The 25,433-nt window shown below is 47.3% G+C and overlaps 1 protein-coding gene across 1 annotated transcript; it reads right to left on the bottom strand.

The window, feature by feature from the left end:
- Window positions 1-893: 893 nt before the first annotated feature.
- MAVS (mitochondrial antiviral signaling protein) lies at window positions 894-25,050 on the bottom strand. Its single transcript, XM_058193501.1, has 7 exons — window positions 24,914-25,050; window positions 15,268-15,409; window positions 13,021-13,195; window positions 8,308-8,525; window positions 5,334-5,838; window positions 3,649-3,980; window positions 894-2,130 (listed from the first exon to the last, which is right to left on the bottom strand). The coding sequence occupies exons 2-7, from the start codon at window positions 15,394-15,396 to the stop codon at window positions 1,483-1,485; spliced, it is 2,007 nt and encodes a 668-aa protein (XP_058049484.1). The 5' UTR covers window positions 15,397-15,409; window positions 24,914-25,050; the 3' UTR covers window positions 894-1,482.
- Window positions 25,051-25,433: the final 383 nt, after the last annotated feature.

Raw genomic sequence — 25,433 nt, 5'->3', positions numbered from 1 at the left:
GGATGTTCTGCATATCTGAAAATTATTTTTCCCCCCTTCGTTCTTTCTGCTGGTTAATGACCGCAAGAAAGTTATTCGATTCGGAAGCCTCCGTGTTTTAATTTTCCCAAACGCTATAGAATATCGGAAAGAAATAAAGTAAGAAAGCTGGAACTTGGTTTGACTATCTGTCAAGAAGTAGAAAAAAAACCGCTACTTTTTCTTTTAAAAAAAAGGAACCATAATTGGTATGAGTCCACATACACACAAGTAGTGTGAATGGACACACCCCGATTAACTCCTGGGGAGATGGTGCATATGTGGGTACACACAACACATTGAATCAGTGTTTCTGTGCAACTTGTGGCTTTCCGTTCCCAAAATTTCCTACCCAGCCTCCCTCTTATTTCAAGGAAAACTTGCTCATTAAGCAAAGGCAAGCAACTAAGCCTTCATGTCCCCCCAAATTCTTGGTAGAGTGGAATCTGGCCTTCTTGGCTGCCAGGTAGTCCTCGCCTTACGACCGTTTCGACCACAGGAACGCTGCAGCAGACTCATCCCAATCTATCATCTTTCATAACAGTCATTAAATCGAAGACTACTTGTCATTTAATGGCCGGGAACAAAACGACTGTCCAAATATCACACCTTAACCTCCTTCTCCGCAGAAGAAAAAACATCCACAAAAAAAACAGAACGAAGTAATTCCGTTTCCATTGACATCAACGGATAGAATTCCAGACGGCGGCAATCCGTCTGTAATAATCAAAGAACGAACATCTACGCTTCTTCTTTCCAAGAAATGGAAAAGGAAAAACAAGGGTTCCCAAACAGTTCGGTGAAGTCCACCGCTTTTCCCTAAATTCCCTAAGCGGGCGTTAATTCCAGAAAAACGGAGCTGGACAACTGGACGCTCGTTTCTAAGGGTTCAGCAATAACATCTTGCGTATCCAAAAGAACGTCGGGACATAGTAAAGATGCTACTTGCTTTTTTTCTTTTCTAAGCCCCATCAAAAAAACCTACCCACTGGAATCACGAAGGCGGTCACTCGTCCACGCCAGCCGGCGTATTCTTTGCGATGTGACCGTTTTTTTAAAAAAAACAAAAAAACGAAAATTTGCCGAGATCCTGCAATTATTTCCTTGCCAACTATGTGGAAGCGAGCTTTCAGGATTTTGCAAAGATGTCCAGATTTTTTTGCTTTTCTGGTGATTTCTCAGAAAAGTCCTAGGTCTGATCCGCTGGGCTATTTGTGGGGGAATGAGGCCACCGAACTGACCGATCTAAAATAACCTAGGTCGAAAGTCGTCATTAATGACTCAAAGGCAGACTACAGGAAATAAGCAAGGCGTATTGTGAGGATAAGAGTTCAACCCTGCAGGGAGCATCACGCATCAGTGGCAGAAAGCGATCTAAAGAAAGAGAATCAAGCCACGGTAGGAAGAGACAGTGGCTGGGTGTGAATTTCAGTTGGTCAAACAACCGATCGGTGACTCCGGTGCTTATTTCTTCTTATACAGCACATAAACTGCTGCCAGGCATGCCACAGCAAATGCCGCAAAAAGCATCCGAAAGTCGCTTGAAGAAGCCTCTTCAAATTTCTCATCTGGAAGAGAAAGATCCGCCTGGTGGTCCTTGGCTTTGTTTTCCGGTTGACCGTTGGATGTTGAATCCGGGAAATCCCTCGGGGAAGGTCGCGAGGAGGCCCCCTCCAAAGGAGCCCCCATGAGATCGAAACTTTGATTCTCCTCCACCAGCAGATGGTGACTCCTGAAGGACGTGTCTTCTTCACCGGCGTCGACCTCGGGTGGAAGAGTAGCGTCGATGGCACCGCTCTTCCGGTTAATTCCCTGTGTGGCGCTCGTGGTGGACTGGCGGGCCGAGCTGCTTTTGCTGATCAAAATGGGGTCGCTGTCGCTCGCGCTCACCGAAGTGGAGCCACTGCTGCTCATGCGTAATCTTTCTGACGATCCGGAATACATATTGTTGGTCTCTCCGCCATCGCCTGAGCCGAGCTTGCTGGGTTCTGCAGCATGAATTGAAGACAGAACGCCCGGCTTGGAAGGCATATCGTTCTCACTACGGTTGTTCTGAAAGATGTCGCTGTTTCTCTTATGATCCCCAACAGCTGAAGGCCGAGTCTCCATCCCCTAAAGGAGACAGGACAAAGGGGTCAAATAAATGCTCGTGCTAATAATCCTCTGAGGAGATTCTCCGTCATCCAGGTCATGGTTGTCCCAAAGGTGCTTTTTCAAATGGCAACCGGGCTTTGTTTTTCCTTGAAGACGTTTTGCTTCTCATCCAAGCAGCTTCTTCGGTTCTAATGTTGGTGTCAAACTCAAGGCCCACAGGCCGATGTGGTTGGATCCGGCCCTCAGGATTGTCCTGGAAAATATAAGTGGCTGGCCCGCGTGGCTTTGGCCTGGACTACCCATGCGAAGAGGAAACATGCCAGCAATTTGGGGAGTGGTGTCAAAGTGTCCACGCCCACCCCAGTTGGCCACACCCACCCACGCCCACGCAGCCAGCCCCCCACCATCAACTACAGCCCTGATGTGGCCCTCAATGAAATTGAGTTTGACACCTCTGTGCTAACTGAATGGGGAAGGATGGAAAGACGACCACAAGGAATAGAAACCCTTCCATCCTCCACCGTTCATTCAGAACTGAAGCAGCTTCTTGGATGAGAAGCGAAACCTCTTCAAGGAAAAACAAAGATCAGTTGCCCTTGGAAGAAACATCTTTGGGACTGCCCGTGCTAATTCATCCACCTTGCAGGATTCTTGCAACAAGGTAAGAGATTCTTTCATCAAACTCCCAGAGGAAAAAGTGGGAGAAAAATCTAAGACCGCAAATAAATAAGGCTATCTGAGGAAACGTCAGCAATGTTAAACAATGTTAAGCAACACAATAGATGGGCCACAAATATTAACCAGTTTGGTCTAGTGGTTAAAGTGCTGGCCTAGGAAGCAGGAGACGGGGAGTTCTAGTCCTGCCTTAGGCATGAAAGCAAGCTGGGTGACTTTGGGCCAATCACCAGGAAGCTGTGAATTCTAATCCTAAATTAAACAGGAAAGCCATCTAGGTGACTTGGAGCCGATTACCAGGAGATGGTGAGTTCTAGTCCTGCCTTAGGCATGAAAGGCGGCTGGGTGATTTTGGGCCAATCGCCAGGAGATGGTGAGTTCTAGTCCTGCCTTAGCCATAAAAGCCAGCTGGGTGGCTTTGGGAGGCAGGGAATTTTAGGACCTTGTTTCACAATCGTCGTTAAGTGAATCACCACAGCTGTTGAGTGAATCATGCAACCGTTAAGTGGATGCGGCTTTCCGCCATTGACTTTGGTTGTTGGGAAGCTGGCTGGGAAAGTTGCAAATGGCGCTAATGTGACGTGGGAACACTCCCACCATGGCAAATAGATGCTGGTTGCCAAGTGCCCAAATTTTTACCTCATGAAGGTGTTGCCACAGTTGCAAGTTCCACAGCCAATCACGTTTTTTTCCAGAGCAGTTCTAACTCTGAACCGTCACTAAACAAACGGTTGAGAGTCGAGGACTGCCCGAAGCTTCTTATCTCCTCATCTTGACCTTCCTGCAGGTGTCCCCTTACTGTTCCTGGGGCAGGAGAGCCTCAGCTTCCATCGTTCCCCCGTTTCATCCTCCCAAACTTACCCGCTGCGGCATTCCTGCCATGGAACCCTTGCCGGCGATTTCTCCCGAAGATCTTTTCTCTTCCACGGGAAGCTTAAAGTCATCTGAAGGTCTATCGCCTCCGGCAGCTGAAACCTCCTGATAAGGCTTTGCTGCCTTTGTTTTGACGGAAGAGGAACCGTCCGAATCCAAAGGTGGAAGACGAATCAGATGTTCAGGAACAGGGTTGGGGACCGGAAGCGGAGGCTCAGGTCCCGTTGGTGTAAAGGACGGCTGGGCACCGTTCGCCGGAGCGCTACGAGACGAAGGATCCACAAAGGGCTGCGTCTGGTTTTCTGGCGACCCATGGGAAGCTGCACAGAAACAATATCGATACAGTTTATTTACACGCCGGCGACACACTACAAGTCGTGCATTTTCCGAGTGTTCAACAGCCGCCCTCCTCCTGTAGAGCGTAACATTAAACACCAAACGTGAAATATAGCACTACATTTAGCACAAACGACCACAGGTTATGATCCTCGATGTAACAACTCTTCGTTTAGCGACCGTTCAAACTTACAACAGACTGGGAAAAAAAAATGACCCGAGGACCGATTTTCACACTTGCAACCGTTGCAACCTCCCCAGGGTCACATGATCAAAATCGGGACACTTGGCAACCCGGCATGGATTTATGACGATTGCAGCATCCCGGGGTCACGTGATCCCCATTTGCGACCTTCCCAGCCTGCTTCCGACAATAAGGGAAGCCGGGTTTTGCTTAATGACTGCCTGATTTGCTTAACAACTACAGTGACGCGCAATGACCACCGTGGAATCAAAAGTCGTAAAACTGGGCACGACTTCCTTAAACCGCGCTTGGCCTAGGAACCAAAAATTTGGTCTTGACTCTAGTCGTAAACTGAGGACTATCTGTGACATCTTGCAAGCATGTAGGCCAGCGGTCCCCAATCCCCAGGCTGCGTCTCACTACCTGTTTGGAACTCGGCTGAACAAGCGGTGGGCGAGGGCATGTGCCTACTGCTCACACCAATGGAATTCTGCCCACCTGCCACTTACACGGAATTATACTTGCTCTCCCCTCCCAGCGGGCCACCAAGCCAGAAAGGTTGGAGACCATTGATGTAGGCCCGTGATGGTGAACCTGTGGAACGCAGACCCCTCTGCAGGAATGCCAACTATTGCATCAGCCCAACTCCACTGTGCATGTGTGTGCACCTCCCGCCGGCCAGCTGGTCTTCAGGTCTCTGCCGTGTATGTGCAGGGGGTGGGACGCATAGGAGACAGGCCTCTATGCACGGGGGGGTGGGGCGCATGCAGGCTTTCCAGGCCCAAAACGGGGCGCAGGGAGGCCTCGTGTGCCCACCGCGCCCTGTTTTGGCTTCCAGGTTGGTGCAGGAAACTTTTGAGGCCCAAAACGGGGCACCTCCTGCACCAACCTGGAAGCCAAAACGGAACTCGGGGGGCGGGGCACATACGCGAGGGGGGCGCTCACATTGCATTTTGTGGGTTCTGGCACACGTGCCTTCATTCGTGCGTGCGCACGCTTTGGGCACCCAGCATCAAAAAAGGTTAACCATCAACTGAGGTAGGCCATCAACATTGGGGCAACCTGGTTGTTTGAACCAAAGCAGGACACCCTCAACTCTTGTGCAGGATGCTTATGTGAACGTCCCCTTTGGAGTTTGCACCCAGCTTTTCACCTGGAGGATTTTTCCTCGGGGAATACAGGCGACTTTGTAGACTGTCCACAACTGGCTGATTTTCCCGTTTTTGATCCCCACGGAGAACATGAACCCTCCGTTCGGCCGTCGAATCCTCTCTCTGACCACCCAAAGCCAACGGGACGCTATCGCTCGAATAATAATCCTCTTCTGGCTGATTACTACAGACGCCAGTGGGCAACGCTGAACCCGTCCCACTATCCTCTGGGCGGTGCACGTTCCCAAAACAGCCGTTTTTCACCGTCACCGGGCGGTGCTGGCGTCCGTCCCACTTCTGCTCCACGCTATCCTCAGCCGAGGTTAAAATCGTTTGGGAGGGAAGCGGTCTCTCTTCCACAGGGCACGGGACCGATGCAGACACTTTGAAAGGATATGGATCTGGAGACTCCATCGCTCTGTCTCCTCTGACGGCCGCTCCGATGTTAGATGCTGAACTGACGTCAGAAGTGGAGGAAAAAACTGGCTCTGCCCCTTTGTCTGTGGGCTGCAAAAAGGAGGAAATGATTTTAAGTTAATTTTACAGAGTTTTCATATTGATTCTACTGTACGTTGGCCAGAGGGTTGGGGGACAGTGGTGGAATTCAGCCGGTTCTCTCCGGTTCGGGAGAACCGGTAGTGGCAGCTGCAGGAGGCTCTGCCCACCCGCCCAGACGTCATCACATCCCGTTTTTGATGCTCTGTACACTCACATTTGCAAACCGGTAGCAAAGGTAGGTGAATACCACCCCTGGTTCAGGAGTGAAATGCTACTGGTTTGGACCGGTTCAGCTGAACAGGTAGCGATGATGGCAGGTGGTTCTGAGAACTCGTAGCGGCGGCGGCACGAGGGTCCGCCCACCCACCCTTGTTTTTTACCCTCTGCACATGCGCAGAAGGAGTTGCTCGTGTGCAGAGGGTCCCGAACACGCACCTGTACTTCTGGCGCATGCACTTCCAAACTGGTAGGGAAGGTAAGATTTTACCCCTGCCCTGGTCAGGGGCTACTGCTATAGAGGAGGAAACCCACCAGACCGGGGTGATAGGATTCCTGTCTCTCACACTACCTGGATTGAGGCACAGAACTGGCAATGAGAGCAAGTTTGATCTGCTGGTTAAGGCACCAGGCCTGAAAGTCGGGGGACGGTGAGTTCTAGTCCTGCCTTAAGACTTCAAAGATGGCTGAGTAACTTTGAGCCAATCACCAGGAGACGGTGAGTTCTAGTCCTGCCTTAGGCATGAAAGATGGCTGGGTGACTTTGAGCCAATCACCAGGAGACTGGGAGTTCTAGTCCTGCCTTAGGCATGAAAGATGGCTGGGTGACTTTGAGCCAATCACCAGGAGACGGTGAGTTCTAGTCCTGCCTTAGGCATGAAAGATGGCTGGGTGACTTTGAGCCAATCACCAGGAGACGGTGAGTTCTAGTCCTGCCTTAGGCATGAAAGATGGCTGGGTGACTTTGAGCCAATCACCAGGAGACGGTGAGTTCTAGTCCTGCCTTAGGCATGAAAGATGGCTGGGTGACTTTGAGCCAATCACCAGGAGACGGTGAGTTCTAGTCCTGCCTTAGGCATGAAAGATGGCTGGGTGACTTTGAGCCAATCACCAGGAGACGGTGAGTTCTAGTCCTGCCTTAGGCATGAAAGATGGCTGGGTGACTTTGAGCCAATCACCAGGAGACGGTGAGTTCTAGTCCTGCCTTAGGCATGAAAGATGGCTGGGTGACTCTGAGCCAATCACCAGGAGACAGTGAGTTCTAGTCCTGCCTTAGGCATGAAAGCTGGCTGGGTGACTCTGGACCAGTTTCTTCCTTTCAGCCCCACAGGGTTTTCGACGTGGGGTAAACAAGGGGGGAGGAGAAACTGTATTGAATATGTTCATTGCCTTGAATTATTCGTAAAAATAATAAAGGCAGGATAAAAACAATACAAAATAAAATAATAATAGTATCATATAGTACATAATATGATACATAATGATGAAATATATATGATCTATACTAATATATGTATAATATGTATAATAAAGGTAAATGTTTCCGTCGCACATACATGCTAGTCGTTCCCGACTCTAGGGGGCGCTGCTCATCTCCGTTTCAAAGCCGAAGAGCCAGCGCTGTCCAAAGATGTCTCCGTGGTCATGTGACCGGCATGACTCAACACCAAAGGCACACGGAACGCTGTTCCCTTCCCACCAAAGGCAGTCCCTATTTTTCTACTTGTATTTTTTACGTGCTTTCGAACTGCTAGGTTGGCAGAAGCTGGGACAAGTCACGGGAGCTCAGCCCGTTACGCGACACCAGGGATTCGAACCGCTGAACTGCCAGCCTTTCGATCGACAAGCTCAGCGTCTTAGCCACTGAGCTACCGCGTCCCTTTTTAATAAATATGATACATAATAATGCAATAAATATATATAATATACCGTATATACTCGAATATAAGCCGATCCGAGTATAAGCCGAGGTCCCCAATTTTACCCCAAAAACTGGGGTAAACTGGGGACTCGAGTATAAGCCGAGGGTGGGAAATGAGGCACCTACGGTTGGGGAAACCTCCTCCCTCAGCTGAGAAGGCTGGCGGCTCCCCGCCCGCCTCTCACTGCACCGCAGGGCTTCAGTCCGTAAAATGTGAAAAGAAAACCTCAGTATAAGCCGTATATATCGAGTATAAGCCGAGGGGCTTAAAAAAAAAAAAAAACTTGAGTATAAGCCGTATAGACCCGAGTATAAGCCGAGGGGACGTTTTTCAGCACAAAAAATGTGCTGAAAAACTCGGCTTATACTCGAGTATATACGGTAATATAATATAATATAATATAATATAAATATAATATAATATAATATAATATAATTTGACTGAAGGAGCTAGCGTTCATCTGGCATTTAAAAAAAAGAAAAGCTGCCCAGAGTCACCTCAAGCAAGATGAGCAACAAATAAATTTCATACATACATACATGTATGCATGGATACATACCTTAGGATGTACCGCTAACTTGCTCTTTTCCGCCGGATGGCTGTTTTCTTGAACGGGAGTCCGGTAATCCCCCGTATCCTGGGGGGGCGGATTGGCAGATGAAGGGGCCAATCGCGGGGGAGACGAGGGAAGGGCTTGGGCTTCAGGCAAGAGAGGCGGAGCCGAAGGCTGATTGGCAGCTGGGGGTGCCGAAGCTGCTGGAGGGGTCCTTCGCGGGGCTGCGGGAGGACGTCGTTGCACGCAGGCGGACATTACATGGGGGGGGGGAGAGAGAAAGAAAGGATGCAGCGTCAGCCCTACCAAGCAGACCAGACAGGAAATTAGGCCACCAGGTGACCTAATTCTATTTTACAGACCCTCCTCGACTTACAACCATCCTTTTAGTGACCGTTCGAAGTTACAACCGAACCGGGAAAAAGTGGCTTACGACGGTTTTTCACACTTATGACGGCCATCCCCAACGGTTAGGTCAGGGGTAGTCAATCTTTTTATACCTACTCCCCACTTTTGTATCTCTGTTAGTAGTAAAATTATCTAACCGCCCACCGGTTCCATAGAAATGCGCCGTGTATCGTCGTCTGCGCATGACTCTCGCGCATTGTGGATTAGGTTTGGGGGGGAGCGCCGGCTACCAGCTCTGCTTGTCTGTTACAGCTGGGTGGTGTGGAGGGAGATGCGCGAACTATTCCGGGACGAGGCTCTTTTGTTTGCGGTCGCACTATAGCGCCATTTAGCTTCACTTACGTAAACTTACGCGCGGGCGATACAAATAGTATTTTCAGAAATTTAAATTGTCACGGGGAATTTTATGAAAACCTAATGAAAATGTTTTTAAATAATGCTATGATTTTTTAAAAAGTCAATTAAATTAAAAAAAAAAGAAAGTGCTTCAGTATCAGACAAAACCCCTACCGCTCGCCGTGAAAGCTGGAACGCCCACTAGTGGGCGGTAGGGACCAGGCTGACTACCACTCAGTTAGGTGATCCGAATTTGGACGCTTGGCAATCGGCTCACATTTAAGACGGTTGCAGTGTCCCGGAGTCACGTCACCCCCTTTTGCAACCTCCTGATAAGCAAAGTCCATGGGGAAGCCGGGTTCCCTTCCTTAACAACCGGGTTCCTCACTTTTAATGACGGCAGCGATTCGCGTAACAGCGGCGGGAAGAAAGGTTGCAAAGCAATAACAACCGAGATAGTTGTTATTTTTTTATATCTGTTATAAATCTGTTAATAATTGCCCTCAGTTGTGATCGTAAATCGACGACCTGCAGTGTAGAACTCTAGATTAGCAGAATTTTGCATGTCAGAAAGTACAATTCTCCCATCTCATTTACAACCCAAGAAACTCGGGAGGGTCAATCTCTTTCTCCATCCATTATCCCACTCGGGGCTACGCCGTCTCTTATCCGACCGCTGTCTTGGCATCTCTTGGTTGTGTCTCCCAAAATCTTTCCCACGTACAGGCAGTCCTCGACTTACAACCATCCCTTGAGCCCACAGGCTCTCAAAACACTCGGCAACTTTTCAGACTTTTGGACTTCAACTCCCAGAATTCCACAGTCAACCAGGCTTATGACGTGAGACGGGAGCTGGAAGTCCACAAGACTTCAGGGTTGCCAAGTTTGGAGAGCCCTGGTTTAGCCGTTGTTCCGAGTTACGACGACGTTGAAAAAAAGTGACACGACTGCCATTTCCAGCCATTTGTGGAATCGTCGCCGTCACATCACTTGAAATTTAGAAGCTTGGCAAACCAGGATGCTTTTATGACGGTTGCCGCATGCTGGGGTCATGTCAATCCCTTTTACGACCTTCAATGGGGGAAGCCAGATTCACTTAACAACCACACGATTCATTTACCGACCCGTTGATTCTCTAAAGGGAGAATCTCTGTAAGGAGAGAACCAACCTAAAACTAAGGAGAAATTTCCGGACGCTCTTTAACCCAGCGGTTCTCAACTTGTGGGTCGCGACCCCGTTGGGGGTCGAATGACGATTTGCCAGGGGTCGCCTAAGACCGTCGGAAATATGGGAAGTATACTTGCGAGTCGAAGAATCGTGCTCCAATGGTTGACTCCACAAGCCAGCTGCAGGCTCTTTAAATGTCTGGCGAATTCGGCTTCAGGCGCGATGAATTAAAAAAGAGAGAAATCTTTGCTCTGATGTCTCCCTCTCAAGCCAGCTGCAATCGCTCCCAATCGCTCGCCTAATCTGGCTTCAGGCGCCATAAACTTAATAGGGGAGGAGTCTCCGCTTTAATGCCTCCGTCCTCAAGGCAATCGCAAGCAGTTCAGATCGCTAGCCAAGACGGCTTCAGGCGCGATAAATTCAAAAAAAAAAAAGTTTGTTGCTTTTTTCCCCCTTCTGTGGCTGCTGAGGCTAATTTTACAGTTGGGGTCGCCACATCGTGGGGAATTGTATTAAAGGGGGTCGCAGCACTATATAAAGGTTGAGAACCACTGCCTTAACCAGTGGAACAGCTTGCCACCAGAAGTTGCGGTTGCTCTATCATTGGAGGCTTTTAAAAAGAGATTGGATAGCCACTTGTCTGAAATGGCGAAGGGTCTCCTGCTTGAGCAGGAGGTTGGACTAGAAGACCTCAAAGGCCCCTTCCAACTCTGTTATTCTTAACAACCGTGGCGAAATATATATATATATATTGTAAAACAGGGTGCAACTCACTTAACTGCCTCACTTAGCCGTGGAAATTCCGCTCCCAACTGTGGTCGTAAGTCGAGGACTACCTGTATCCCACTGTCGGCTACCAGAGAAGACAAATACTTTAGGGACGAACAAATTCACACTCCATCCAAGGCCTTGGTTAATTTACTTGAGACCTCCAAAGTCCTCCTGGACCTTATTTTTTGGGGGGGGGCAAAGGAGAGAGGGCTTTGGGGGTCCCAAGGGCGCCAACCAGGGGCGAAATGTAAAATTTGTTACTACCGGTTCTGTGGGCGTGGCTTGGTGGGGGGTAATGTAACTGGGTGGGTGTGGCCAACATTTTAACTTTTAAAAGCATTTTTTCTACAACCTCTTCAGCCGAAGACGTAGAAAAAATGCTTTTAAAAGCCTCTGACAATCCCAGCTGAGCCGCATGATCATCAGGGGCTTTTTTTAAAGCTTTTAAAAGTATTTTTTCTATAACCTCTTCAGCCGAAGATGTTGTAGAAAAAATGCTTTTAAAAGCCTCTGACAATCCCAGCTGAGCCGCATGATCCTCAGGAACTTTTTTTAAAGCTTTTAAAAGCATTTTTTCTATAACCTCTTCAGCCGAAGATGTTGTAGAAAAAATGCTTTTAAAAGCCTCTGACAATCCCAGCTGAGCCGCATGATCATCAGGGGCTTTTTTTAAAGCTTTTAAAAGTATTTTTTCTATAACCTCTTCAGCCGAAGACGTTGTAGAAAAAATGCTTTTAAAAGCCTCTGACAATCCCAGCTGAGCCGCATGATCATCAGGGGCTTTTTTTAAAGCTTTTAAAAGTATTTTTTCTATAACCTCTTCAGCCGAAGATGTTGTAGAAAAAATGCTTTTAAAAGCCTCTGACAATCCCAGCTGAGCCGCATGATCCTCAGGAACTTTTTTTAAAGCTTTTAAAAGCATTTTTTCTATAACCTCTTCAGCCGAAGATGTTGTAGAAAAAATGCTTTTAAAAGCCTCTGACAATCCCAGCTGAGCCGCATGATCATCAGGGGCTTTTTTTAAAGCTTTTAAAAATATTTTTTCTATAACCTCTTCAGCCGAAGACGTTGTAGAAAAAATGCTTTTAAAAGCCTCTGACAGTCCCAGCTGAGCCGCATGATCATCAGGGGCTTTTTTTAAAGCTTTTAAAAATATTTTTTCTATAACCTCTTCAGCCGAAGACGTTGTAGAAAAAATGCTTTTAAAAGCCTCTGACAATCCCAGCTGAGCCGCATGATCATCAGGGGCTTTTTTTAAAGCTTTTAAAAGTATTTTTTCTATAACCTCTTCAGCCGAAGACGTTGTAGAAAAAATGCTTTTAAAAGCCTCTGACAATCCCAGCTGAGCCGCATGATCATCAGGGCTTTTTAAAGCTTTTAAAATATTTTTCTATAACCTCTTCAGTCAAGACGTTGTAGAAAAATGCTTTAAAAGCCTCTGACAATCAGCTGAGCCGCATGATCATGAGGGCTTTTTAAAGCTTTTAAAAATATTTTTTCTATAACCTCTTCAGCCGAAGACGTTGTAGAAAAAATGCTTTTAAAAGCCTCTGACAATCCCAGCTGAGCCGCATGATCATCAGGGGCTTTTTTTAAAGCTTTTAAAAGTATTTTTTCTATAACCTCTTCAGCCGAAGACGTTGTAGAAAAAATGCTTTTAAAAGCCTCTGACAATCCCAGCTGAGCCGCATGATCATCAGGGCCTTTTTTTTTTAACTTTTAAAAGCATTTCAGCCGAAGAGGTTGTAGAAAAAATGCTTTTAAAAGCCTCTGACAGTCCCAGCTGAGCCGTGTGATCATCAGGGGCTTTTTTTTACTTTTAACCCTCTGATGATTGTGCGGCTCAGCTGGGCATGGGGGCAGGGGCGGGATTTTTGCTACCGGTTCTCTGAACCGCCTGCTGCCATTGCTACCGAATCGGGCAATCCGGTCCGAACCGGGAGCATTTCACCCCTGGCGCCAACCTTCCAAAGCCGGCTTTTTGCCCCCCCTCCAAGGAGCCAAAACAATCTGCAAGAGAAAGAAAAGCATCTTACAAAGGAGTTTGCTGAGATAGACGCTTTCTAGCTTGTCAGCTAAGTCGCCCATGTTCTGTTCGCGGAGAGCGTCCACGAAGAGCGGTACCCAGCCTTCCCTGCAGCACAAGTGTTGAAAGAAAAAGAAGGTGGTTGCGTTGTTTCCTTCGTTGGCGCAGATCGCTCTGATCTTTTGCTACAAAAAGGAGAAGAAGTAAAAAGTTGTAAAAAGGAAACGTTTCCTTCGCCCCCACCTCAGGTCTGGACACGTCATCTTTGTCCCTTAGCCAAGGAAGACAGCGTTTGTCCGAAGATGTTCCTAAGATCATGTAGACCAGGAGTTTCCTGTTATGGTCCGCCAGCAACCTGCGGAGCTGGCAACGGAGTCGGACAGCGATGAGGCAGAGGTGGGGTCAGGGGCATCGGGGAGTAAGGTGCGGACTACAGAGCCTCCAGAGACTGATAGTAGTGAGGCAGAGGAACAGGAGGAGACTGTTCCCAATGCACACATGAGAAGAGCTGCCAGAAGGCAAGAGCTCAAGCAGAGAGGACAACTCGGGAGTAGGGCCAAGAGATGATTGGCCTCTCCCATAAGGCTTAAAGGACCAGCAACGGCGTTTGAGCTTTGCCGGAAAACAACGTTGATAGCTTCGTCTTTTTGCATTTATTTTGTATCGGTGTCTTCTGAACTTTTGTCAAGAAAGGCCTTTGGCAGTTTGCTTAATTGGACCAAGGTTGGTGATAGGACTGAGGAATTTGTGTTGGGAGGAATTTGCTTTAATTAAGTTGAACTATGCTGGGAAGGAAGTAATTTTCAGCTGTTCAAATCAAGTTTGTTTGTTTGTTTCACGGACTGAGTTTCCTATTACCTACTTGGGCCTGGGTCACAACATTTCCAACCTTGGCAACTTGAAGACTTGTGGACTTCAATTCCCAAAGTTCCTCAGCCAGGTTTGCTAGCTGAGGAACTCTGAGAGTTATTAAAGTCCACAAGTCTTCAAGTTGCCAACGTTGCAGACCCCTAATGTGGACGGCACGACTCTACACCAAGGCTCATGTAACGCTGTTAACTTGTGACCCAGGCCCAAGTAGGTAGTAATAAACTTAGTCCGTGGAAAAACAGACAAACTTTATTCGAACAGCTGGGAATTACTTCATTTCCAGCATCGTTCAACTTCAAGTAAAACAAATGCCTCCCAACACAAATTCCTCAGTTATCTCACAAACCTTGGTCCAATTAGGCAAACTGCCAAAGGCCCTTCCTGGCAAACGTCCAGAAGCCACAAAAAGAAAGACGAAGACGAAGCAGAAGACACAGCTACAACGTTGTTTTCTGGCAAAGCTCAAATGCCGGTGCTGGTCTGTTTTAAGCCTTATGGGAGGGGCTAATCATCTCTTGGCCCTACTCCCTAGTTGTCCTCTCTGCTTGAGCTGCTCTTGCCTTCTGGCAGCTCTTCTCATGCATGCATTAGGAACAGGCTCCTCCTGTTCCTCTGCCTCACTACTATCAGTCTCTGGAGGCTCTGGAGTCTACATCTCACTCCCCGATGGCCCTGGCCCCACCTCAGCCTCATCGCTGTCCGACTCTGTTGCCAGCTCCGCAGGTTGCTGGCGGACCATAACAGGAAACTCCTGGTCTACATGATCTTAGAAACATCTTCGGACAAACGCTGTCTTCCTCGGCTGTCTTCCCTTCCTTCCTTCCTTCCTCCCTCCCTCTCTCTATTCCCTTTCTCATTCTCCTTTCTTGTGGTTAGAAGTGATTAGAATGCAGTATTGCAGGTTAAGTCTGCCCACTGCCAGCAGTTCGATCCTGACCAGCTCAAGGTTGAAAGCACCATGAAGCAGTATATAAGTCTAAGGGCTATTGCTCTTCCTTCCTTCCCTCCCTCTCTCCTTCCTTCCTTCCTTCCTCCTCCCTCCCTTCCTCCCTCCCCTCCCCTCCCCCTCTTAATTCTCTTTCTTATTCTCCTTCCTGGTGGCACAGTGGTTAGAATGCAGTATTGCAGGTTAAGTCTGCCCACTGCCAGCAGTTCAATTCTGACCAGCTCAAGGTTGATTCAGCCTTCCATCCTTCCGAGGTGGATAAAACGAGGACCCAGATTGTTGGGGGGCAACAGGCTGACTCTATAAACCGCTTAGAGAGGGCTGGAAAAGCCCTGTGAAGTGGTATTTAAGTCTAGGTGCTACTGCTATCAATTCAAAAATGTTCAAATTTTACACCATAGGTCGGGGGGTGGGTGGGTGTTAAAACATCCATGTAATTACCCGATCTGTGTCGGTGAAACATGGCAAGTGGATCATTTGGTTCACTTGGACGCGCTGGAACATGTCTAGGTTGCGATTAACATATTTCTTCGCCTCCTCTTCAGCCAGTTCTCTTCCCCCGACAGACATCTCCAGTTAGTGGCTAGGAAAAAGAAGGAGGACAGCTTAATTTCCATGACAGGTTGTTGTCCTTGGCTTACAACAGTTCATTTAATGACTGTTCGAACTTACGACGGCAATGAAAGAAAGTGACTTCGGACCTGTTTCTCACACTTGCGACCCCTTGCAGCATCTCCAACGATCAAAATTCTCGACCGGGATGCCTTATGCACGGTCATTCATGCTCTGGTTACCTGTCGCTTGGACTACTGTAACGCTCTCTACATGGGGCTCCCCTTGAAGAGTACCCGGAGGCTCCAGTTGGTTAAGAATGCAGCTGCGCGGGTGATAGTGGGAGCCACACGTTGCTCCCATGTAACACTTCTCCTGCGCAGTCTGCACTGGCTACCTGTGGTCTTTCGGGTGCACTTCAAGGTGTTGGTGACTACCTTTAAAGCGCTCCATGGCTTAGGGCCAGGGTACTTACGGGACCGCCTGCTGTTACCGAATGTCTCCCACTGACCTGTACGCTCGCACAGAGAGCGACTCCTTAGGGTGCCGTCCACCAAGCAATGTCGGCTGGCGGCCCCCAGGGGGAGGGCCTTCTCTGTGGGGGCTCCCACCCTTTGGAACGAACTTCCCCCTGGACTTCGGCAACTGCCGGACCTTCGGACTTTCCGCCGAGAACTGAAGACCTATTTGTTTGTTCGCGCAGGACTGGCATAGGATTTTAATAGGATTTTAATCAGTCTCAATGTTTTAACATTTTAAAATTTGGGTTTTATTCTAAATCTTTTAATTCGGCCATTTGTAAAATAAGTTTTTTAAATTATGGTTTTATGTGTATCCTGTTGTTGTTTTTATCATGGCTGTAAACCGCCCTGAGTCCTTCGGGAGAAGGGCGGTATAAAAATTTAATAAATAAATAAATAAATAAATAAATAAATAAATACCGCCCTGAGTCTTCGGAGAAGGGCGGGATATAAAATGCAAAAAAAAATAAAATAAAATAAAATAAAATTCAGACACTTGGCAACCGGCCCAAGGTCCCAGAGTCATATGATCAGCTCTCGCCCCGGTTGTTAAGTGAATCACTGCAGTCGTTAAAAAGCTATACTAGGGTCGTTAAGTGAATTAACGGCTTCTCCGTTGACTTTGTTTGTCGCAAAAGACGGTCATGGGACCCCCCAGGATACCGCAATCGTCATAAATAGGGGCCACAAAATGCCAAGTGTCTGCATTTTGATCACGTGACCATGGGGATGCCACAACGGTCATAAGTGTGAAAAATGGTCGTAGGCCATTTTTTTCCCCCAGTGCTCTTATAACTTTTGACTGCTCATCGAACGAATAAGTCGGTAAGTCGAAGATTGCGTGTATTTGAAATATGACATGCTTTTAAACAACTGAGACTATGTAACCTTCATAGCTCTGGTTATAAATCTTTGCAGAATTGTCTTTACATTAGAAATAGAATAACAAGAGTTGGAAGGGACCTTGGAGGTCTTCTAGTCCAACCCCCTGCGTAGGCAGGAAACCCTACACCACTTCAGACAAATGGTTATCCAACCTGTTCTTAAAACTTTTCAGTGTTGGAGCATTCACAACTTCTGGAGGCAAGTTGTTCCACTGATTGATTGTTCTAACTGAAAGGAAATTCCTCCTTAGTTCTAAGTTGCTTCTCTCTTTTATTAATTTCTACCCATTGCTTTTTGTCCTGCCTTCAGGTGCTATAGAGAATAGTTTGACTCATTCTTCCTGAGATATTGGAACACAGCTATCATGTCTCCCCTGGTCCTTCTTTTCGTTAAACTAGACATACCCAGTTCCTGCAACCGTTCTTCATATGTTTTAGCCTCCAGTCCCCTAATCATCTTTGTTGCTCTTCTCTGCACTCTTTCTAGAGTCTCAACATCTTTTTTACATCGTGGCGACCAAAACTGGATGCAATATTCCAAGTGTGGCCTTACCAAGGCCTTATAAAGCAGTATTAACACTTCACGTGATCCAGTGGTGGGTTTCAAATTTTTTTACTACCGGTTCTGTGGGCGTGGCTTGGTGGGCGTGGCTTGGTGGGAAGGATACTGTAAAATCTCCATTCCCACCCCAGTCCAGGGGAAGGATACTGCAAAATCCTCATTTCTTCCTGATCAGCTGGGATTTGGGAGGCAGAGACTAGATGGGGGCGGGACCAGTCAGAGGTGGTATTTACCGGTTCTCCGAACTACTCAAAATTTCCGCTACCAGTTCTCCAGAACTAGTCAGAACCTGCTGAAACCCACCTCTGACGTGATCTTGATTCTATCCCTCTGTTTATGCAGCCTAGAACTGTGTTGGCTTTTTTTTGGGCAGCTGCTGCACACGGCTGGCTCATATCTAAATGGTTGTCCACTAGGACACCGAGATCCCTCTTACAGGTACTACTACTGAGCAAGGTACCACCTATCCAGGGGTGAAATGCTCCCAGTTCGGACCGGATTGGTCAATCCAGTAGCGATGGTAGCGGGTAGTTCATAGAACTGGTAGCAAAAATCCCTGCCCCTCCCCTGCCCATGCCCATCCAATGCCCGGTTGCCCACTTTTTTTTTTTGTGTCACAATAGTATACACAAGCATCAACATAAATCAACAAAATATCATATAAGCATATATATGAGCAAAAGTATGTAATAATTGTATTAATTTGATATAATGAAAGGAAACATTAGGACAGGAACGGTAGGCACTTTTGTGCTCTTATGCACGCCCCTTATAGTCCTCTTAGGAATGGGGTGAGGTCAATGGTAGACAGTTTTTGGTTAAAGCTTTTGGGAGTTTGAGAAGAGACCACAGAATCAGGTAGTGTGTTCCAAGCGTTAAACAACTCTGTTACAAAAATCATATTTTCTGCAATCAAGATTGAAGCGGTTAATATTAAGTTTGAATCTATTGTTTGCTCTTCCCCACTTCTTTTAAAAAATGCTTTTAAAAGGTTTAAAAAAAAAAAAGGATTGTGCACCATAGCTGATCACACACTCCCCCCGCCCCGTGCGCTGTTCTACTTACCCCATGCCTCCTTTTGGTGCGCACTGCGTACACACAAGACCTTGCATTTGGTGCGTGGTGCGCACACCTTGCATTTGGTGCTCGGCGCATGCGCAGCCAGCGAACCGGTAATAAACCGGTTATGATTTTACCACTGCACCTATCCTGTACCTGGGCATTTTGTTTTTCTTGCCTAAATGTAGAACCTTACTTTTTTCCCATTAAATAGTATTATTATCCTCGCCGTGTAACGAAAAAGCAAAACTTCTCTAAGTAAACAATAAAGAACAGCCAGACTTCCCAGGGAAGAAGTCTGAAGGTTATTTCAATTGCCGCTTCAAAAGGCATTCCGATGCCAGCTGTTTACATACTTGCATTGCCAATACACAAATAGCAACTGGCTGCGCATCCTACAAAGATGCCGTATCTCAAGGCTAAGGGGCCCTCTGAAAAACGCCCTTCTCTTGGCGTCCCTTCACTAGAATCCCAGCGATCGGGTACTATTCGGGCGGCCCATAAACCTGGTTGCAAAGGGGTCTCCGACTTTAAGACTTGTGGACTTCAACTCCCAGAATTCCTCAGCCCACCATCATTTTAGTTCTGTTCCTGTAGGTAAACTTTTCCAAATAAAAACACCAAGGATCAATTTCCCGATTATGCAGGATTCGACAAACAGCAAAGTGGACGAGCGGCTCCAAATTTCAAATTTGTTAGTGCTTAACAGGGGTCCTTGAGAGAGTGGTGAAATCCAGCAGGTTTTGGAGAACCGGTAGCGGAAATTTTGAGTAGTTTGGAGAACCGGCAAATACTGCCTCTGGCTGGCCCCAGAGTGGGAAGGGAATGGAGATTTTGCAATCTCCTCCCCCCAGGAGCGGGAAGAGAATGGGGATTTTGCAGTATCCTTCTCCTGGAGTGGGGTGGGAATGGAGAGTTTGCAGTATCCTTCCCGTCACGCCCACCAAGCCACGCCACACCCACTAAGCCACGCCCACAGAACCGGTAGTAAAAAAATTTGGATTTCACCACTGAATTAAACCCCATTATGGCCCAGTTATCGGTACTTCTACCAAAAAGGCAGGACTTCTAAATGGTTTGCAGAAAGATCTTTGGGCTAATACCAAAAAAAAAAAAAAACTTGTAAGAGATCATAAAAGAGAGTCAGTGTGGACATGAAAGCCTATTGGGTGACTATGGGCCAATCACCAGGAGACGGTGAGTTCTAGTCCTGTCTCAGGCCTGAAAACCAGCTAAACAAGTAGATCAATGATGGCGAATCTATAGCAGGCGTGCTGGAAGTGGCATGCAGAGCCATCACTCCAGGGCATGCCAAACGTCGCCCGTTGCTCTTCCGTATCTTGGCGTGTGGGAGCAACAGAATCTGGAAGACTAGTGTTGTGACCCAGGCCCAAGTAGGTAGTAGGAAACTCAGTCCGTGAAAAAAACCAAACAAACTTTATTCGAACAGCTGAGAATTACTTCATTCCCAGCATATTCAACTCAAATTAAAGCAAATTCCTCTCAACACAAATTCCTCAATCCTATCGCAAACCTTGGTCCAATTAGGCAAACTGCCAAAGGCCTTTCTTGGCAAAAGTTCAGAAGACACCGATACAAAATAAATGCAAGAAGACGAAGCTATCAACATTGTTTTCCGGCAAAGAGCCCAAATGCCGTTGCTGGTCTTTTAAGCCTTATGGGAGGGGCCAATCATCTCTTGGCCCTACTCCTGAGTTGTCCTCTCTGCTTGAGCTGCTCTTGCCTTCTGGAAGCTCTTCTCATGCATGCATTAGGAACAGGCCCCTCCTGTTCCTCTGCCTCACTACTATCAGTCTCTGGAGGCTCCGGAGTCCGCACCTCACTCCCCGATGGCCCTGACCCCACCTCTGCTCATCACTGTCCGACTCCGTTGCCAGCTCTGTAGGCTACTGACAGACCACAACAACTAGCTTCCCCACAGGTGCATGTGCACCAGGGATCTGCTCTTCCAGTTTTTGACGCTCCCCGTGTCTGCGTGCTCCCGTTTCGGTACCAAAAAGGTTCGCCAACACTAAACTAGGTCATTCGCTCTTTCTCAACCCACTTTACAGGATCATTATGGTGGGGAAGTTAAGAGGAAGGAGAGGTATTAGTTACGTTCGCTGCCTTGAGTTGTTTATAAAAACAATAATAAAGGTGTCGTGTCCCACTCCTCCTCTGACGGCCGGGTCTGGGAAGTCTGTATCAAGCGTGGCCATGAAGCCTCTGCAGCTTTGCCAAATTCCTGTCAGAGTTCTCAGGGCAGGCAGGAATCCAAGGTGTGACTTCAGCAAACCAGATGAGACTCTGCCTGACTCAAGGAATGCCAAAAAGCAGATCCTTAATATAGGCCATGGGGTGTGGCTCCATGACTCAGCACTTATCCAGGCCTGCCCCTCCCTTCCTTTTGCTGACGTCGCCTCTCCATTCTCCGGAAGCGGGATCTGTCCACTGTGTCTTTTCGTCCTCAGCTGCCGGCACTTCTAGCTCGTGGCTGGCTTCATGGTCACACGCTGTAGGGAGGTTTGTTTGCTCACTCTGTACGGGCATGGTGCCAGGGCTGGGGGCTGGAGGCATGCCAGGCCATTCTTCTTCACTATCAGTCTCTGGCTCAGATAGCAGGAGATGGGAGGGGCCCGGCTGAGGAGAGGAGGGTGGGCGAGGCACAACAAAAGGTGAGCTATAAACTCAGTAAATAAATGAATATACTGAGTGTCTGGGACAACCACACAGCCAGATTAAGTGCGGGTTTCTCTCCCATCACCCTGTTATTAAATGTCTGTTTTTATTGAAGTGGAAAATCATGACACCTGCTCTCAGTGGCAAGTTAATAGCTCTGTTCAGGTTGCAAGATTTATTCGTAACCAAGACAAAGATAAAATCTGCCCAGTTTCGATTTATTGACTTGGGTTTATATCTTGCCTCCTGGAGAGATGTGAACTGCGCTTCAAAATCTCATCCCACCCAAATTCAAACGGTCGCATTTTATAAAAGGTTGGTGAGATAACAATTCAGAATCTGAGCAGGAGAAAGCCTGCAGGATTTGAGATTGCAAGCACGAGAAATGCAAAAAAACTTAAAAGAATTCGATGGAAAGAAGAACCCAAAATGCACTGTACAGGTTCAGAAAATTGAAAGGAAATCTCTGCTGAAGCCCTCGGGTGGGTTTAAACATGCAGGAAGCAATATAAATGTGCTTTTGAAGCTAAAGGAGAAGATTGCAAAAGGGAAAAATAAAATAAATAAAACGAAACAGGGAATTCCTTCGGTTGTTTCGTCACTCAGAACTGCCCCCAGAATTCTCTCTTTTGCAAAAGCAAATTCTTTTTGCAGGTTAGCAAACATGGTTAAAGGTCACAACCCACAGCAGGTACCAAAATAGAGGGATGGGTGGGTGGAGGGGAAAGTGAGAAAGAGATGAGGGAGACAGAGACAGAGAAAGAGAGAGATGGGGAGGGAAGGAAGGAAAACCGACAGGAAGAGAAAGGAAGGAAGAGAAAGACAGAAAAACAGAGAGACAGAAACAGATACATAGGAGAGAAAGGAAAAGGAAGGAAAAGAGAAAGACAGAAAAACAGAGAGACAGAAACAGATACATAGGAAAGGAAAAGGAAGGAAGGAAGGAAGGAAGGAAGGAAGGAAGGAAGGAAGGAAGGAAGGAAGGAAAAGAGAAAGACAGAAAAACAGAGATGGAGATATATAGGGAGGAAAGAAAGGGAGAGAGAGAGAAAGGAAGAAAGAGACAGAAAAACAGTGAGGGGCAAATGACATGGGATTTTTATAATTTGTTAACAAACATAGTTACTTTGCATTTTAATTTGATTTCTTTTCTCTCTTTTAAAACAATGTTCAGGTTTATCAGCTTTTAACATTCCTAAACTGCTCAAACTGGCCCGAGATGAGCTCTAGATAAGAAAAAAGTTTGTTAGTACAAATTGGGAGGATCTGTACCGCTTTATCTCTTTCCCGAATTCCAACCAACCTTTTTCCTTACAATTGATGCTCCTTCTGCCATCAGACCTCATTTTAATGAATACGCCTGCGACGGTATTATGGGATGCAAATATGCCTCGTGTTTGACTACATGTAGCTGATTTCCTATGCAACGGGGTGGTTACTTTTATCCTGTCCAATCAACTTTCCTCTTTCAGTTTTCTTTGTTATATTAACTATAAAAGGGGAGGTTAAGCGAAGGATCCAGTTCCCTCTTTGCATGAGGGGAATCTCTTTTGTCTGAATATTCTGATAAACTGTAATAAGATGATTTTCCTGCCTCAGTTTGTCTCACTGGAAAATATGCACGAGCCTGAAAAAGACGTCTTTGGCCTTCACAGAGAAATAGAGACAGAGCAAGATAGGGAGGAAAGAAAGAGAAAGGAAGGAAGGGAGAGAAAAACAGAGACAGGGAGAACGAAAGAGATAAGGAGGAAAGAAAGGAAGAAAGAAAGAGAAAGAAGAGAATGAAAGGAAGAGAGATTAAAAAACAGGCAGAAAGAGAGGGAGGGAAAAAAGGAAGAGAGAAAGAGAGAAGAAAGAAAGAGAAGGAAAGGAAGGAAGAAACAGAGGGACAGGGAGGAAAGAGAGAAAGGAAGGAAGGGACAGAAAAACAGAGAGGGAGAAAAGAAAGGAAAAGAGAGAAAAAGAAAAGAAAAAACAGGGAGGAAAGAAAGAGAAAGGAAGGGACAGAAATACAGACAGGCAGAAAGAGAGAGATATGGAGGAAAGAAAGGAAGGGAGAAAGAAAGAAGAGAAAGAAAGGAAGGAAGGAAGAAACAAAGAAATAGGAAAGAAGGGAGGAAAGGAAGAAAGAGATTAAAAAACAGAGGCAGAGAGAAAGATAGGGAGGGGAAAAAGGAAGAGAGAAAGAGAGAAGAAAGAAAGAGAAGGAAAGGAAAGAAGAAAGAAACAGGGAGGAAAGAGAGAAAGGAAGGAAGGGGCAGAAAAACAGAGACTGAGAGAGAGGGAGGAAAAAAAGGAAGAAAGAGAAAAAGAAAAGAGAAAAAACAGATAGGGAGGAAAGAAAGCGAAAGCGAAAGGAAGGAAGGGACAGACTGGCAGAAAGAGAGGGAGGAAAGAAAGGGAGAGAAAGAGAAAGAAGGGAAGGAAAGGAAGGAAGGAAGAAATAAAGATAGGAAAGAAAAAAAGAGAAAGGAAGAAAGCCATTAAAAAACAGGCAGAAAGAGAGATAGGGAGAGAAAACAGGAAGAAAGAAAGAGAAGGGAAGGAAAGGAAAGAAGAAACAGAGGGACAGGGGGGAAAGAGAGAAAGGAAGGAAAGGGACAGAGGGAGGGAGGAAAGAAAGGAAGAGAGAGAAAAAGAGAAGAGAAAAAACAGATAGGGAGGAAAGAAAGGAAGGGAAAGAGCCGGAGAAAGGAAGAAGGGAGGGAGGATTGTTGTTGCTAGGATAACAGGAGAAGGAAAGAGTTACTGGATATATAGTTGAGTTACTTCTTTTTTAAAAAGTAACAAAACCAGGATACAGAAACCTCGTTAATTATTATTTTTTTAAATCAATGGAGCTTGAAATCGTGGGTTGTTGGGTTTTTTAAACCCCTGATCTCCCAACTTATATGGGGGAAGAGGGGACTCAACTTCCTAAATCTTTCCGACATGACCTTGACCGCTAAAAGCCAGCAACAACAAAAAAACAGAAGAGACAAGAAACAAGCCAACTTCTCTCCAGCTCGTCTCGGGGACTTTCCTGGACTTCGGTCCTTCGACTAAAGCCCTTCCTCCCCCCCCCACCCCCAAAGAAAAACTAGCCAGGATGGATCCCTGCCCCCAATCCTGGTTAAGCGCAACTCACCATAAAGTCGAAACCATCAGAGCGGAAGCATTAAACCCAGATTGATGGGCAATCAAACGTGGGGAGAGGAGGGAGGAAAGACTTTGCAAGCCCGGAAGCTCAAGTTTTTTAAACCAGCAAATCAGGGTCGGTTTCTCTAGATGATGGTTAGAAGTTGGGTCACACGTGCAAAAAAAAAAAAAAAAAAACATACCAAACCCCTTTGCAAAGGGATCGACTCCGATCCTGCAAGTTCTCTCTGCCTCGCCTTCAACCCCGCGTGGAGGAGAGAGGCCGTCGGGAATCGGGCGGGGCTGACGCGTGTATTTAACGCACCCGCGGGAATCGAGTCCTGCGATCGAGAGGCGGCGCCCCTCAAGCCGCACCCCGCGTCCGATCCGGGGGGGGGAAAAGCTGCCTCCCCCACCCCGCTAATTAATTTTTTTTTTCTCCTTTTTCCTTCGTCCGTCCCCCGCGCCTGGGTCTCGTTACCTTTCACGCTTCACACGCAACGCCGAACGCGGGAAACGCTACCACCCGCCTTGCAAAAAGGAAAGAAAACGCGAGGCGGTGGCAGGAAAGCAAAGCGGGGTTATTCCGGGGTAACCTTTTGCAACTTCCACCCCCCCCCCTTTTTTTTTTTTTTTTGCAAGCGGTGGAAGAAGCGGCCGCAGCTGGATCGGAGGCTTTCCTGGTGCTCTCTTGTGTTGTGTGTATGTGTTACCTGGTGGAATGGGAGGCCTGGGCCGAAATCGGGGCTTGAGGCCGGCGGCTCCTTCCTTTTGCAAAACGGCGAAAGTCTTGCCTTTTCCAGGGGAACGTTCTCAGCCCGCCCTCCGCCCACCTCCCATTGGCTGCCTCATTTCCGCTCGGCCCGTTTTGGAACGTTGGGTTACCAATTGCCAGGAAAGGGAGGGGGGAGGGAGGGGAGGCAGAGAGGGGCGGAGGAAGAGAGGGGGGGAAAAGGGAGGAGGAGGGGAGAGGAGGGGAGAGAGGGGAAGGGGGGAGGGAGAAGGAAAGAAGGTGAAGGGGGAGAGAAAGGGAGGGGAGGGGGGAAGAGGGGGAAGGGAGGAAGGAGAAAGATGGAGAGAGAAGAGGGTGAAACAGGGAGAGAAGAGAAGGGGAGGAGGAGGAAGGAAGGAGACAGAAAGAAGGAGAGAGAAGGGAGAGGAGAGGAAAAAGGAGGGAAGGAGAGGAGGGAAGAGGAGAGAAAGGGAGGAGAGGGAAGTGGGGAGGAGAAAGAA

Source organism: Ahaetulla prasina, chromosome 8 (genome assembly GCF_028640845.1).
Source record: "Ahaetulla prasina isolate Xishuangbanna chromosome 8, ASM2864084v1, whole genome shotgun sequence".
Classification (NCBI taxonomy): Eukaryota; Metazoa; Chordata; class Lepidosauria; order Squamata; family Colubridae; genus Ahaetulla; species Ahaetulla prasina.
The sequence above is the reverse complement of the archived record's forward strand: the minus strand, read 5'-3'. Positions and strand labels throughout refer to the sequence as shown.

Excerpts from the sequence above, each read along its gene's own strand:
- MAVS (XM_058193501.1), bottom strand. The coding sequence starts at position 15,396 with ATGTCTGTCGGGGGAAGAGAACTGGCTGAAGAGGAGGCGAAGAAATAT. Across the intron at positions 8,526-13,020 it reads CTATCTCAGCAAACTCCTTT|CCCCGCGAAGGACCCCTCCA; the intron begins GTAAGATGCTTT and ends GTCCTCCCGCAG. Across the intron at positions 3,981-5,333 it reads CCCGAGGAAAAATCCTCCAG|CTTCCCATGGGTCGCCAGAA; the intron begins GTGAAAAGCTGG and ends GTTTCTGTGCAG.